This window comes from Octopus sinensis, linkage group LG14 (assembly GCF_006345805.1).
Source record: "Octopus sinensis linkage group LG14, ASM634580v1, whole genome shotgun sequence".
In the NCBI taxonomy this organism is placed as follows: Eukaryota; Metazoa; Mollusca; class Cephalopoda; order Octopoda; family Octopodidae; genus Octopus; species Octopus sinensis.
Window position 1 is genome coordinate 27,699,117 of NC_043010.1, and position 16,418 is coordinate 27,715,534.

The 16,418-nt window shown below is 39.9% G+C and overlaps 1 protein-coding gene across 3 annotated transcripts in view; it reads left to right on the forward strand.

The window, feature by feature from the left end:
- LOC115219176 (DNA-directed RNA polymerase I subunit RPA1) overlaps positions 1-16,418 on the forward strand; it is a 78,339-nt gene that overhangs the window by 23,071 nt on the left and 38,850 nt on the right. For all 3 annotated transcript variants that reach the window (XM_029789284.2, XM_036508753.1, XM_029789285.2), the window contains 10 exons: positions 1,614-1,757; positions 2,370-2,590; positions 3,036-3,168; positions 6,292-6,375; positions 7,057-7,195; positions 8,480-8,594; positions 9,680-9,788; positions 10,817-10,900; positions 13,642-13,806; positions 16,087-16,203. In XM_029789284.2, the coding sequence (XP_029645144.1) occupies positions 1,614-1,757; positions 2,370-2,590; positions 3,036-3,168; positions 6,292-6,375; positions 7,057-7,195; positions 8,480-8,594; positions 9,680-9,788; positions 10,817-10,900; positions 13,642-13,806; positions 16,087-16,203 (1,311 nt within the window). The remainder of the gene's footprint in view (positions 1-1,613; positions 1,758-2,369; positions 2,591-3,035; positions 3,169-6,291; positions 6,376-7,056; positions 7,196-8,479; positions 8,595-9,679; positions 9,789-10,816; positions 10,901-13,641; positions 13,807-16,086; positions 16,204-16,418) is intronic.

Consider the following 16,418-nt stretch of genomic DNA (forward strand, 5'->3'; position numbering starts at 1 on the left):
TAAGGTAGTGAGCTGACAGAATTGTTAGCAATCTGGGCAAAATGCTTAGCAGCATTTCATTCATCTCTACATTCTGAGTTCAAATTCCAACAAGGTCAACTTTCCCTTTCATCCTTTCAGGGTCAATGAAATAAGGACCAGTTGAATACTGGGGGTTGATGCAACCGACTTACCCCCACCCCTAAAATTGCTGGCCTTGTACCAAAATTTGAAATTATTATTTTTATTGCCATTTTATTAGTTCATCCATCATTGTCAACGATGACCAAGGACATCACATGACCAAAGGAGACAGTGCACAGTGTGTCTCTCTGGCCAACCAGTCCAATGCCTGCTCAGAAAGGCTCTGTCGCAGGTCAGGCACTGGTGGTCTGCTGGGACTGAAGGCAAAGAGTTGGCTCAGCACTTGCAGAGTTCGCATTTCATTTCTGCCCTTGAATTCCTGTTCTCTTTGTCAGAGGTGACAAGCCTGTTGGTACAGCTTTGCCAGGCAGGGCAGATATGTGTGCTTGTATTTCCCAGGTGTTGGGGGTTGATCTCAAAGCTTTGCAATGAACCATGATATATATATCTATATATAAAAGAAGGTTTGAAAATCCAATTTTAAAAGATGTATATTCACTTGACCGATTTCACTTTTTTAGGAAAAGATTGTCAAAAGTAAAATGTAAAGCTTTGTATAAGCTTTGTTGTGTTAAGTACTGGCTGTCACAAAAGTATTAAAATACATATATACATTCTTTGATAATATTAAGAAAATGTTAAAACAGTTTACAAGAAAGTATTCAGAACGGGACTAGAAAAAGTATTATCAGTTCAATAAAAATCATGTTTGTTTGGTAGTATGTATATACACAGAAGGAGATATATTTAAGAATTCACAAAGAATTGGAGAGGAATAACTGACCTGTCTTTCTGACATTTTCTATTTTAGCTACACACAAGATATATATATTTTAATACTTTTGTGACAGCCAGTACTTAATACAACAAAGCTCTACATTTTACTTTTGACAATCTTCTTAAAAAGGGAAACCAGTCAAGTCAATAAACATCTTTTAAAATTGGATTTTCAGACCTTTTATATTTATATATATATATATATATACACACATGCACATATATATAAACAGTGTGGTGCAAAAGTAGGTATACAGTTATGAAAAAAGAAAACATGTACAATACTCATTCATTTTTATCGAAAACTGAAAAGTTATGATAAAAGTATTATTATAGTTATAAATGTATCATTATGATTAACGAAACTGAAAATATCAAAAATGGGGCTAACTAATTTAATGCGCTAATAGCTTTAATGAATTAAGTATTATAACATTGACGTGATACTTACTGGTATACCTACACTTGCACCCCGTCTCCCAAATCTTTTGGCCAGCCTGGGGCTGTTGTAGTAGTAGTAGTAGTAGAAGACATTTACCCAGAGTTCCCACACAGTGGGACTGAACCTGAAGCCACATGGTTGGGAAGTGAACATTACCTGAAAGGAATCTCTTTGGTTGTAGGTCTGCTTGGTCAGAGGCTTCCCTGTCATGCTAAAGATTCTGTTTTTTTGTTTTTTTTTCTTGTAAAGTTTTCCTTTTTGTCTTTTGCAGGATCTAAATACGGTCAATGATGCAAAGCATAAGAACCTAAAGAAAAGGCTCAACGAGACTTGGTTGGCTCTACAGAAGGATGTCAATTGGTTGTATGACGATTCCTCTGACCCAAGTTCATTCCGCATCAGAGGTGTTAGACAGGTCAGGCATCCATTGAACATTTTTCAATACATTTCTTCTTCTTTTCTTTTGTCTTTTTACACATACTTTCATCCAGTACAAGGGTTCGTCCTCAGATCAAAGGGTTTAAATACGTTTTTATCTTTTACTTGTTTCAGTCATTGGATAGTGGCCATGCTGGAGCACAGCCTTGAAGAATTTGTGGTCGAATGAATTGACCCCAGTACTTTTTTTTAATTAAGCCTGGTACTTAATTTATCAGTATCTTTTGCTGAGCTGCTAAGTTATGGGACACAAACACACCAACATCTGTTTTCAAGCAGTGGTGGGGGATAAAGACAGACACACATATATATATGACAGGCTTCTTTCAGTTTCCATCTACCAAATCCATTCACAAGGATTTGGTTGTTCTAAGTTTATAGTAAAAGACACTTGCTTAAGGTTCCACATTGGGACTGAACCCAGAACCATGTGGTTAGGAAGCAAGCTTCTTACCACTCAGTCACACCAATAAATTCTAAATATTTCTTCCTTAATCCATTTAATACCTGTTTTATTAAAAGCTCCCATTATAAAGTGGAACTACAGTTTATCCTTCATGTCATATTTTCATTTCCTCCTCGTTTACAGATTCTCGAGAAAAAAGAGGGTCTCTTCCGGAAGCACATGATGGGGAAACGTGTTAACTATGTTGCCCGATCAGTAATTACCCCTGACCCCAATATTGAAGTCGCTGAGATTGGAGTTCCTGAGATCTTTGCTAAAACATTGACCTATCCACAACCTGTGACCCCTTGGAATGTGGATAAACTGAGGAAAATGGTGATTAATGGGCCAAATGAGTATCCAGGGTGAGTAAATGCAATTGAATGGATAATCTCTATCTATCAGTTTAAGATAATAGCCTTAGACACACTGTCTGTATAATTAGAAAGGAAAATAAGCATAAAAGAAGATAGCTACAGCTGGGGCACCTTTGATCATAGGTCTTTTGTAACTGGATTGACCTGGGTCTGAACAACGTGTATGTATAGTCATTGATTATCAAGTATTCCCACGCAACCAAGTGGACACTCACTTTATACATCACTCATACACATTCATCTACACATGCACACACACCCTTATAGATGCATGCCAATTGTCTGCATCACTCACACATCCTCCTCAAGCATATATACTCACTATCTATATCACACACACGTCCACATGCAAACTTCTACATTCATTCATGCATGCACACACACACATTCTTCTCTGTTATATTTTTGCAAAATATTCTCTCCTTTCTTCCAGAGCGGCGTATGTTGTCGACCAGCATGGTGTGAAGCAGCGTCTTCTTGCTGAAAATCCCACCCAGCGTCAGTCAGTAGCCAACCAACTCCTCACTCCATCATCTGTCAACAAGTCTTTGGTCACATGTAAGAAGGTATGATAAATTTAACACTTTTGCTTTTGAGATGCAAACACTGAGACTTAGAACTTAAGGTTGGGGTAGACAAAAGAACACTGGAGATGGTGGACATAGATCATCATCATCATCGTTTAATGCCCGTTTTCCAAGGTAGCATGTGTTGGACAGTTCAACCAGGGTCTGGGAAGCCAGGTGGCTGCACCAGTCTCCAGTCTGATCTGGAAGTGTTTCTACAGCTGGATGCCTTTCCTAACGCCAACCACTCCGTGAGTGTAGTGGGTGCTTTTTATGTCCCACTGGCACAGGGGCCAGAGGAGGCTGGCAACAGCCACGATCGGTTGGAGCTTTTTATGTGCCACCAGCACAGAAGCCAGCCAAGGTGGCACTAGCATTGGCTACGTTCAGATGGTGCTTTTTATGTACCACCGGTATGAGTATCACAACTACAATTCCATTTGATTCTTATTTTGATGTACTTGACTCAATAGGTCTCCTCAAGCACAGCAGGTCGCCCAATGATCCAAGGTATGCACCGCAGGCCTTCCTGCAATGCAAGGTACTTTGAATGAGCTGGGGTGGTTGTGTGAAGCTGGTGTAGTATACAGCCATGAACTCACGTTATTTGTCAGGTCAGAGATAGAACATATCTATGGATCACTTGTTAGTGTTATCACTACAAATTTTCTGTAGAAATTATAGACAACACTGAATTTGTTATGATATTTGTATCCGAGTATGCCTACATGGAGGCACAAGTGTTGGGTCTCATGGAAGCAAAGTGACTGAGTTCCTTTTGAGTGTTTGGCTTCACGGAGGCAATGACTGAGACCTTTGTCACCGTCATGCTTGAGAAGAAGAGCCATGAAGCCAAGCAAAATCATAGTGTCGTGCAAAAGGTACCTGTGCCAGTGGCATGTAAAAGCACCCATTATACTCTTGGAGTGATTGGCATTAAGAAGGGCATCCAGTGATTGAAAACCATACTAAGTCTGACTGGAGTCTGGTGCAGTCTTCCAGCTTACCAGCCCTGGTCAAGCCATTCAACCCATGCCAGCATGGACACTGGACGTTAAATGATTATGATGACGATGAAGGAGATCAAAGATGGAAAAGGGGTCATGGTGTATTACCATTACCCATTTCCCCATCTTTGATTGAAAAGTGATTTGACAGCACTACTAACACAGTTGAACAAAGCATTGACTTATAAAGCATTTAATCATCATTTAATGTCCATTTTCCATGCTGGCATGGATGGGATGATTTAACCAGGGCTGGAAGGCTGCACCAGACTCCAGTCTAATTTGACAGGGTTTCCTATGGCTGGCTATCCTTCCTAACGCCAATAGGATCTCCTTGTTTACATTAGGCATATTCGGATACAAAATGTCATAACAAATCAGTGCTGGCTATAATACACTTTCTAATATATTATAGTTGGATATCGAACAGCTATGCTACATGGCAGTGAAACATGGGCCGTGACTGCTGCAGACATGCATAAGCTTGCAAGGAATGAAGCTAGTATGCTCTGCTGGATGTGTAATGTCAGTGTGCATACACAACAGTGTAAGCGCCCTGAGAGAAAAGTTGGACTTAAGATGCATCAGATGTGGTATGCAAGAGAGACGACTGCACTGGTATGGTCATGTGTTGCGAATGGATGAGGACAGCTGTGTGAAACAGTGTCACACCCAAGCAGTTGAGGGAACCTGTGGAAGAGGTAGACCCAAGAAGACCTGGGATGAGGTGGTGAAGCATGACCTTCGAACATTGGGCTTCACCGAGGCAATGACAAGTGACTGAGATCTTTGGAGATATGCTGTGCTTGAGAGGACACAACAAGCCCAAGTGAGACCATAACTGTGGCCTATGCCAGTGGTGTATAACCAGCCCACTTATGAGTACCCTTGATTTCATTAGACAATAAACTATGCTTGTGAAGACCTGTTGTGGCCAATGACTGCACTGCCTGATTGGCACCTGTGCCAGTGGAGCGTTAAAAGCACCATTCGAGCATGATCACTGAAAGGGGCTGCTGACTGGCTTCTGTGCTGATGGCATGTAAAAAAAAGCACCATTCAAGCATGGTTGTTGCCAGTGCTGCTGGACTGGCTCCTGTGCAGGTGGTACGCAAAAAGCAACATTTGAGTTTTGCCGAAGCCAGTAGAACGTAAAAGCACCCACTACACTCTCGGAGTGGTTGGCGTTAGGAAGGGCATCCAGCTGTAGAAACTCTGCCAGATCAAGACTGGAGCCTGGTGCAGCCATCTGGCTTGTCAGCCCTCAGTCAAACCATCCAACCCATGCTAGCATGAAAAGCGGACATTAATCAATGATGATGATGATGAACAAAGCAAACATGGTGTCCCTACAAGTCATTAATATCTATCGGTGAGAGGTGGATCAAGGTAGACTATTCTTGCAATCAAATGATACAAATCAAGGCATACGCAAAGAAATAAATGCAGTCCTACCCAACCCATATGCTGGTGATGGTGGTGGTGATCTTGAGTACTCAATCAAAAGGAATCGGTCTGACCATTCCTGTCTTTTAAATTTCATGTTGTACATTATCCAAAGTGTGTGGGGCTTGATTTTTCATTGAAGATGCTAAAGTGTAGTCAAAGGGCAATTTGGCTGCTATTTTTTGCTAGAATGGCAAAGCTCTATTTTCACACCATATATTTTGGGCCCTGAATTGTTAGGGGTCATATTCACCTCAGTTTTAAGCCACTCCATAATTAAGAAACTAATCAACTGCAAAAATTCACCTTATCCCATGCTTATTGATCTATCATCATGATCATCATTTAACATCCATTTTTCCATACTGGCACCGGCCAAGCCAAGGTCACACCCATCTCCAGTTGTCTATTTTGGTATGGTTTCTACAACTGGATGCCCTTCCTAATGCCAACCACTCCACAGAGTGTACTTGGTGCTTTTTACATGGCACCCCCACCACCAATGCTTTTTATCTAGCACCAGTGCTTAAAAATTATTTATCTTGCATTGTTAATAATGTACCAAAGTGTTTAGAATCATACTTAATGATCAATCAGTAATTAATTATCTCCTAAATGTTTTTTTTTATTATTGTACCAGAATATTTACAATCTTGTCTTTTCCCAACAGGTTTATCGCCATCTCGTGAATGGCGACTACCTTCTCCTCAATCGACAGCCATCTCTTCACAAGCCCAGTATACAAGCTCATCGAGTATGTACTCCCTTTTTTTTGTGTACTTTTCTTTGACCTGTTAATCTATTCAGATTCCTTTTCACGTAATGATTTCATCCTCTGTGTAAAAAGATGATGTGTACTGACCACTGGTTAAACTGCTAATGATCCCTATTTATACCAAGGTTGGCGACTTCATTGGTTCCAATATTAGATCCAATCTTTATTATCCACCCATACACCCGTCTCTACTCATTACTTTTCCATGCTGGCGTGGGTTGGACAGGTTGACAGCAGCTGGGAAGCCAGAGAGCTGCACCAGGCTCCAGTTCCCTGTTTTTTTATGGTTTCTACAACAGATGTCTTTCCTAACACCAACCATTTTACAGAGTGTACTGGATGCTTTTTATGTGACATCAGCACAGGTGCCTTTTTCATGGCACCAGCACCAGTGGGGTCACCAAGTAGGGTGCAAGACAAAGATCTCTCAGTTGAGAGAGGGAATGGAATCAAGAGAAGTAGGTCTGTGAGGCTTCCTTCTACCAAATCCACTCACAAGACTTTATTAGTTGGCCCTGGCTTATCGTGGAAGACACCTACCCGAGGTGCCACTCGGTGGGACTAAACCCAAAACCACATATCTGGGAAGCAAACTTCTTAACCACAAAACCATGCCTGCACCTCTGGTTCTCTAACTCCTGTTTGTTGTGTTCTCTTCAGGCTCGTGTTTTGCCCAACATCAAGACTTTCCGGTTGCATTATGCCAACTGCAAGGCTTACAACGCAGATTTTGATGGGGATGAAATGACAGCTCACGTACCTCAAACTGAACTAGGTCGGGCTGAAGCTAAGGAAATTTGTAAGTCCTTCTTTTTTTATGGGGTTTTGTTTTTTACCTTTTATTCTTCTTAGTCTTCCAAATTCTTGAAAAGATACCTGTGAAATATATGAAAAATCTACTATTTGTTTTTAGTTCCCAAAAAATTTAAGTGCTTATTTATGCTGAAAAAAATGTAAGACACTAAACCTGCAAATACACCTGTGTAGCATCAGTACCATTTTAGACTAGCAACAAACAAAAAAGATGTAAAAAGGCAAGACAACCTGAGACCAGGAACACTGCAGATTTTAAGTGAGTTTTTTTCTCATATGTGCATTAATATCATCATCATTTAATGTCCGCCTTCCATGCTGGCATGGGTGGAACGGTTTCACAAGAGCCTGCACCAGATTTCTGTGACTGTTTTGGCAGGATTTTTACAGCTGGATGCCTTTTCTAACACCAACCACCCAGCAGAGTGGACTTAATGCTTTTTATGTGGCACAAGCATAGGTTTTTGCAGCTGGACGCCCTTCCGAACACCAACCACTTCACAGTGTGGACCCAATGGATGTCGTGTTAAGGACTCGACCTCAGTGGCTATCCCATGAAAATATGGTAAGAATGTCTTGGAGAGAGAATTGCTGGACAGGTTTTAAGGGCAAAAACCAACCAGTAGAAGACACAGGAATAGACTGCAAACAAGTTGTTTGGCTAACATTCACAAGTTTTGTTGGTCGTGCTTGGGAATCCAACCAGATCAGTTGGAGACAGCTGCTTGTGACAGGACCCAATATAAGGTGTGCTTCAGGACTCTCTGTCCCCATGAACCTCTCAGGATAAAGTGGACAAAGATGAGATGAGATGAGGTATACAGCATCACTGTTGTACACAACTAACTTGGATTTCAATGCAGAAAGAGACTGAAACTAAAACTTTGTCCAGTCCTCCACCAATTTTTCCGAGATTAAAATTTGTTTGTTTGGGGGATGGGATTAAGGGCCTGAAAAATTATATTCTTATTAACCCTTTAGCATTTAAACTGGTCATATCAGACCCAAATATTCTACATGCTTTATTTTCAAACAGGGCAGATCCAGTCTCTCACACTTGCCATACAATGTCATTCTGGAAAATAAACAATCACATCATAGAAATCTGATAGCTACAAGATAATGGATGCTAACTTCAAAACAATGTGAATGAATAAATATTATTTGAGAGAGTAATTTGAATGCTAAAGGGTTAGACACCCCATCTCAGACATTTAAACATTGCAACGAATACATATAATGTTGCTTTTATTATTTTCTGCTCTTTCAGCTAGTGCGCAAAACCAGTACGTGGTCCCTAAAGATGGAAGTCCTCTGGCAGGTCTCATCCAAGATCATGTTGTTGCTGGAGTGCGCCTTACCATTCGTGGTCGTTTCTTCCGAAGGTCAGTCATCGTATTTGTTGCTTTATGCTCTTTTTTCTTCCCTCTTTCTTTTTGTTTCAATTCTGAAATCATCCAGCATGATGATGGTGATGGTGGTGTCTTTCCTTTGTGTTTGTCCCATTCCCGTGACTTAGTAGTTCAACAAAAATGGCTGAGATACTCCCTACAAAGGTTTTAGTCGATGAAATTCACCTCATTACTTGCTTTATCAATCTTTATTTGTTGAATCGCTATGTTACAGGACATAAAGGGATTGAAGTGTAAAGAAGAACCCCAAGACACACAAACACTGTTTCTTTTGGACCAAGTTTCTGCTCACAACATATTGGTCAAACTGAGATTACAGTGGAAGACATCTGCCCAACATGTTGCACAGTGGGACTGAACCTGCAACCATGTGATGTGAAATTAACTTCTTAACCATACAGCTCTGGTTAGAGGTGTAATTCCAACACCTATGACCTTTTCAGGACCTCCAAGACTTAAGAGAGGAAAGAAGGAAATTATCCTTGGACCACAGACCGTCTTTAAATGTTTTCAACAGGGTGGGGGTTTTGAGGTGAAACTGAACAGTGACTTTAGTCTACCTACTAAAAACAGGAATGGTTTCTCTGGCAGATTTGACATTGTCTCCACCTACCAAATTTCACTCACAGGGCTTAGGTATTGAATATTTGCTCAAGGTGTCACTCAATGGTATTAAACTTGGAACTGGTAGCAAACAATTTGCCTGCATCCATTGTAAAATATAACAGCATCATCATCATTTAATGTCCGTTTTCAGCTGCTACGGCTGGGAGCCACATCAGGCTCCATTGTTATTGGTATGGTTTCTAGGGCTCGATGCCCTTGCTAATGCCAACCACTTTACAAAGTGTACTGGGTGCCTTTTACATGGCACCAACTCCACTGCTAATCCACAGCACCAAAACAAGTGTTTTTTATGTGGCACCGGCTCAAATTATTTAATATCTTTGTTATCTAAAATAAGATGTCTCTGACTGTCAGTCAATCAATTCATCACTTAACTTAATCATTCACAATAATTCTCTCATATTGATTTTCTTTCTTCGTCTTTGTTTCAGAGAAGAGTTCAATCAATTGCTGTTCGCAGCACTTGTTAACAAACCTGATGCCATCCGACTGTTACCACCTGCTATTATTCGACCTGAGAAACTCTGGTCTGGAAAACAGGTAGTTATATTTGCCCTACTATCATTATGATTGCATAAATTTCATCAGTTTACCTGGCTGACAAGCTAACAGGAATGGGTACAAGACCAGCCGGAAATGTCACCTGTGTTCACACTGGTAACATGTCAAGATTTATTTTACCTTCTCTTCTCACTCTGAAACTTGAGACTAAACTCTTTGAGTAGTAACTTTTCTGAGATTTTAGTCAGAGAAACAAGGTACATCATCCATAATCTGTGCATGGCTTCTCAGGTTGGAGAGGTTTATGGCTACTGGTCATTATTGGTGAGGTGATTGGAGAGAGAGGCAATTTGCGAAAGTTGATTTCTTGGGTAGAAGGATTGGGTAAAAATGTGGTTAAAACAAGGTGGAGGAGAGGGGAATTAGCTGTGGCTTAGGATCATCATCATCATCGTCGTTTAGCGTCCGTTTTCCATGCTAGCATGGGTTGATAAAGTTTAATTGTGTGTAGGTGAGTGAAATGGAAACATTGCAAGGACATAAAACAACATGGACCCTTATCAGCAACATCTGTGTGTGATGTGAAATAACTGAGTGATGATGACAACACATGTATGATATGAACCGACCAAAGTCTTGTAAGTGGATTTGGTGGATGGGAACTAAAAGAAGGTTGTTGTGCCTATATATAGGAGTGTGTGTGTGTGTGTGTTAGCACCTTCTTCCTTTGACATTGCACAATAGTTGCAAAGTGAGTTTCAGTGTCACACAATCAGTGGCCTTCATTTCCAGTCCTCCATCAAAACATGTTCAACCATGAGAAAATGTTATCTCATTCAGTAACAAGTGGGGGTTGGCAACAGGAAGGACATCCAACTGTTGAAAATCAGCCACAGAAAATTTCATCTGACCCTTAAAGGCTATATATGTGTGTGTGTGTATATATATATATATAGAGAGAGAGAGAGAGAACCTATATATGAATCTGTTGGTGGGGAAATTTAAAAACAGTGTATGTGTATGTATATATACGTATGTCTGTATATCTTTTTATCTTTTCATTACAGCTTATATCTACTTTACTAATCAATATAATCCCAAAGAACAAGCCTTTAATTACAATGGAAAGCACATCAAAGATTCCAGAAAGGGTAGGTCTTTGGAATTTATATGCATGCACAAACACAAAATATATTTAATCACTCTTCCATCTAATGCAGAATATGCAAATTAGTTTAGTCATTTCTTTGTAGGACCTGGTTTGTGTTTGATTTAAATAGTGATTGCGATCATGTTCTGTTAGTGAGCAGAAGTGTAATGGGTTCCTGTGCTCTGTGGATAATCTCCGTATATTTTTATGCATGTGAAGAGAATAACAAGATGTATTTATTTTTGTTTACTTGCCACATCATAAGCATTATAAACTATAAACACTTTGCATTACATTTGTATGGTGGTTTCATGTTTAGTCCCATTACTCAACAACTTGGGCAAGTATCTTTTATTAACGCCCCAGGCCAACCACCAAACCCTTGTGAATATTGATACAGGAGAGGGAAACTGAAAGAAGCTTATTATGTGTGTGTGTACTCTTTTATTTGTTGCAATCATTTGACTGCGGCCATGCTGGAGTACTGCCTTTAGTCAAACAAATCGACTCCAGGTCTCATTCTTTGTGAGCCTAGTACTTATTCTATCAGTACCTTTTGCCGAACTGCTAATTTACAGGGAGCTAAGTACACCAGCATTGGTTGTCAAGCAATGATGGTGGGGACAAACACAGACACACAAACATATGCACACACACACACACACATCATCATCATCGTTTAGCATCCGCTTTCCATGCTAGCATGGATTGGACAGTTCAACTGGGGTCTGGGAAGCCAGAAGGCTGCACCAGGCCCAGTCTGATCTGGCAATGTTTCTACGGCTGGATGCCCTTCCTAAAGCCAACCACTCCATGAGTGTAGTGGGTGCTTTTTACGTGCCACCGGCACAGAGGCCAGGCGAGGCTGGCAACAGCCACGATCAGATGGTGCTTTATACGTGCCACCAGCACAGAGGCCAGTCGGGGCGGCGCTGGCAACGGCCACACTCGGATGGTTCTCTTATGTGCCACCGGCACTGGTATCACAGCTACAATTTCCATTGATGTTGATCGATTTCAATTTTGATTTTGATTTTCACTTGCCTCAACAGTATAACATGTATCTGTATATATAACAAGCTTCCATACAGTTTCCAAATGCTAGATTCCTCTCACACAGCATTGGTCAATTCAAGACTGTAGCAGATGACCCCTGCGCATGCACATATGTGTGTCTGTCTGCTAACTGGGTACACATAAACAAAGACTTGCTTCATCTAATCAAAGCATCTATTCACTGAAAGTGCTCTACAACTTATTAGAAATTTATTGGGGCTATAACCCAAATGAACTAAAAGAGGGTATGAGACTCAAGAGTGGCAAATAAAACGTGGGCTGTCTTACCACTGTACTGTGTTTCAGTGCATTCTTCTTCCTGTTGCTATGCAATTAAGAAGTTTGATCCAACTGTACATCATATTGATCAAGTGTCTTCTACTATAATCTGGGATTGAAATCGGTGAGGTAGGGACTGTGTGGAAACTCATCAGAAAAGAGGGTTACTTAGTCTTGGGTGTAATCCACAGGATTTAGGTGCCATTAATGGAGTTCGCTCTGATACAATTATTTGGACCAAATCTCCAGTTCGATGCTAAATTTTTCCCCTTCTCCCACCATCTTCAGTTCCTAAAAAGGATCAGAAGTTCTTTTATTTCCTGACTTTGGGGTAGAAATATAATGTAAATATAGGTGCGGACATGGCTGTGTGGTAAGAAGCTTGCTTCCCAACCTCCTGGTTCCAGGTTCAGTTCCCCTGCATGGCACCTTGGGCAAGTGTCTTCTATAGCTTACATCCGACCAAAGCTTTGTGAGTGGATTTGGTAGATGGAAACTGAAAGAAACCTGTCATATGTGTCTGTGTTTGTCTCCACCACCATCGCTTGACAACTGATGCTTGAAACTTAGCGGTTTGGCAAAAGAGGCCGATAGAATAAGTACTAGGCTTACAAAGAATGAGTCTTGGGGTTGATTTCTTCAATTAAAGGTGGTGCTCCGGCATGACCACAGTCAAATGACTGAAACAAGTAAAAGAATAAAAGAGAAGTTAAAATCCAAACTGGGTCCTCTTGATTCACATCTGCTTATTCCAGTATTCCAAACTCCTATGTAGATTTCATATTTGTGTGAGGTATGCATCAGAGTTGGAAAATACTGGGAAATATGTTTTTGGAAAGTAACTAAAGGTCAAAGCAGGACTGAAAAATATTTTGGATATCATGTGTTCACCTTTACACATGTTTCATTTGCTAATAGGAGTTATAAAATTGTACATTCTCTATCTAAAGGATTTCTAATATGAGATATATTACGTTTTCTCCTACATGGTTCAGTTTTGTAACGCCTATTAGCAAACGAAACATGTATTGGTGAATAAATAATGGTAAAAATTTTTCCCAATCTCTTGTTTTGATCCATAAAAAGATATTTATACAGGTGCAGGGTATGGCTGAGTGGTTTCAGAAGTTTGCTTCCCAACCATGTGGTTTCAGGCTTAATCCCACTGCACAGCATCTTGGCCAAGTGTCTTCTACTATAGCCCCAGGTCCCAAAAACCTTGTGAGTAGATTTGGTAGATGGAAACTGAAAGAAGCCTATCATATTTATGTGTATGTACTTATGTCTGTTTGTGTTTAATCCATGCAAAAAATTGAATGAATGAATGAACAAAATTGAGAGACATCAGCTTGTTGTGAGCCTGTGACCATCCATTATGATTTCTTAATGTTCCTTATTCTTTCACAGCTTTGGAAGTCAATAGACCATTTTGATGCTTCAATAAGTAGAGCTCTTTCACAAGAAATGGGGGAGAGCCATGTTATAATCCGAGACAGTGAATTGCTGTGTGGTGTCCTGGATAAAAGCCAGTACGGATCAACAGCATATGGATTAGTACACTGTTGTTATGAGGTAAGAGTGTGTTATGGTATTAGGTTTCTAAGAGCAATTCTTTTTTTTTTTTTTAGCTATAACCTCTTGTTGATATATTGTTTGAATCTAATCATCTTTATCTCCCTTTCCAGCTCTACCCCAACTACTTAACGGGTACTTATGTATCAGCAAGAAACCTGTTCCTGTTAAGGTGGCGAGCTGGCAGAAACATTAGCACGCCAGGCGAAATGCTTAGCAGTATTTCGTCTGCCATTACGTTCTGAGTTCAAATTCTACTGAGGTCGACTTTGCCTTTCATCCTTTCAGGGTTGATTAAATAAGTACCAGTTATGCACTGGGGTTGATGTAATCGACTTAATCCGTTTGTCTGTCATTGTTTGTCCCCTCCGTGTTTAGCTCCTTGTGGGTAGTAAAGAAATATGTATTTCGTCTCTCTTTACGTTCTGAGTTCAAATTCCGCTGAGGTCAACTTTGCCTTTCATCCTTTCGGGGTTGATTAAATAAGTACCAGTTACGCACTGGGGTCGATATAATCAGCTTAATCCGTTTGTTTGTCCCCTCTATGTTTAGCCCCTTTTGGGCAATAAAGAAATAAGAAACCTGTTCCTGTCACTTCTATCATACTTTAATATCTCAACACATAAGGCTACCATCCTCTCTACTGCAGTCCAATGCGGTCAAGAGGGATTTTAGTCTTGCATGTTAGTTGGGTGATCTCTCTAGTAAAGTGGTTGGCATTAGGAAGAGCATCCAGCCATAGAAACCATGCCATAGGCAGACATTAGAGCTCAATGCAATCCTCTCTCTCTCACTGGATCTTGTCAAACCATCCAATCCATGCCAATAACGAAGAAAAATGGTAAATGATGGTGATGATTATTGTGGTGGCAGAGGGCTGTTATACTGCTGATGATGGCTGGTTCTTAAGTTTCACTTGAGCTACATTCCATCCCATCGTAGATCCGTAAGACACAGGGGTACACCCCCCAGCAATGATAAATCTAGAGGACCAACAGTAGTCACATTGTGACGATGTAGATTTTACACTTCCGCTGTGGCTGTCACCAGATTTTCAGAATTAGATTGGACAGTGGAAAGAATCTCACCTCTCCAGATTGATTCATTTAATTAACCACATGTCATGTTGGAATAAATATATATATATATGTGTATATATATATATATATATTTATTTATATATATATATATATATATTTTATAATTATCCACCCCGACTGGCCTCGTGCCGGTGGCACGTAAAAAGCACCATCCGTTCGTGGCTGTTGCCAGCCTCGCCTAGCCCCGTGCCGGTGGCACGTAAAAAGGACCCACTACACTCACGGAGTGGTTGGCGTTAGGAAGGGCATCCAGCTGTAGAAACACTGCCAGATCAGACTGGGCCTGATGCAGCCTTCTGGCTTCACAGACCCCAGTTGAACCGTCCAACCCATGCTAGCATGGAAAGCGGACACTAAATGATGATGATGATAATGAAACATAATTATAATTTGGGTTCAGCTAATTATTCACCATATACTGAATTTAGAAATAGGAGTTAAAATTCCTTTTCTACTACTGTAAGAATCTCCATGACGGTAACATACTTTTTTACGAAGCCAAAGAAAAAAAACAATGAATCAACACAACCAGGATTAACTATATATGCGTTTTGAGATTAAAGTGGTTTAAATTTTACTTACTTCTTTCTTCAGTATAGTAATTCCAATTATAAAATGTGCTAGAGTTAAATATGCACATGATCGAGCGACATCATGTAATAGATATCCAACCAACACTTCCAAAATTTACAGTGGTGAAGCAATTAGCTGAACCCTAATTATAATAATGTTTATAATTATAAAATATTTGTATAATTTTACCTATAAAGGTTATTTTAACGTACCGATCTACTTGGTGAAATTATTAATTAATTAATAAATTTTACCCTTTTATTATTAATTTAAAATTATATATATATATATATATATATATATATATATTATATATATATATATAATATATATATATATATCATCATTATATCATTATCATCATCATTTAATGGCCATTTCACATGCTGGCATGGGTTGGATGGATTGATAGTATCCAATAAGCTGCAGGGCTGTGCCCCACACCAGGAAAGACACTGAAGCTAAGCAGAGTCCATTAGTTCATTGAATCCTGTCAGATAATCCGACTGATATCTGCATGGAAAGCAAACATTAAACAATGAGGGTGATGATGTGCATGTGTTGTACATGACCAGTTCCATTATTTACTTATTTACATATTTTTCAGCTCTATGGCGGAGAAGTAGCTGCAAACCTCCTCACATGCTTTGGCCGACTTTTCACTTCCTTCTTACAAAGAGATGGATTTTCATTGGGAATTAAAGATATTCTCATGACAAAACAGGTCAGTTTCCCACCACAGTTTCTTTTTTCTCGGTCCATTTTGTGTCTGCATTATTACATGTCCAGCTGCTTTTATAACCTCGTTACTGTCCGAAGAAAATTAGATAGGTTTACTTGCCACATTTTCTTTGTATAATTAAAACAGCAAATAAGGATAGGTTGGGTATAGGGCTGGCAGAGTTTCGGTGACATACATAGATATACTTATATTAGCAT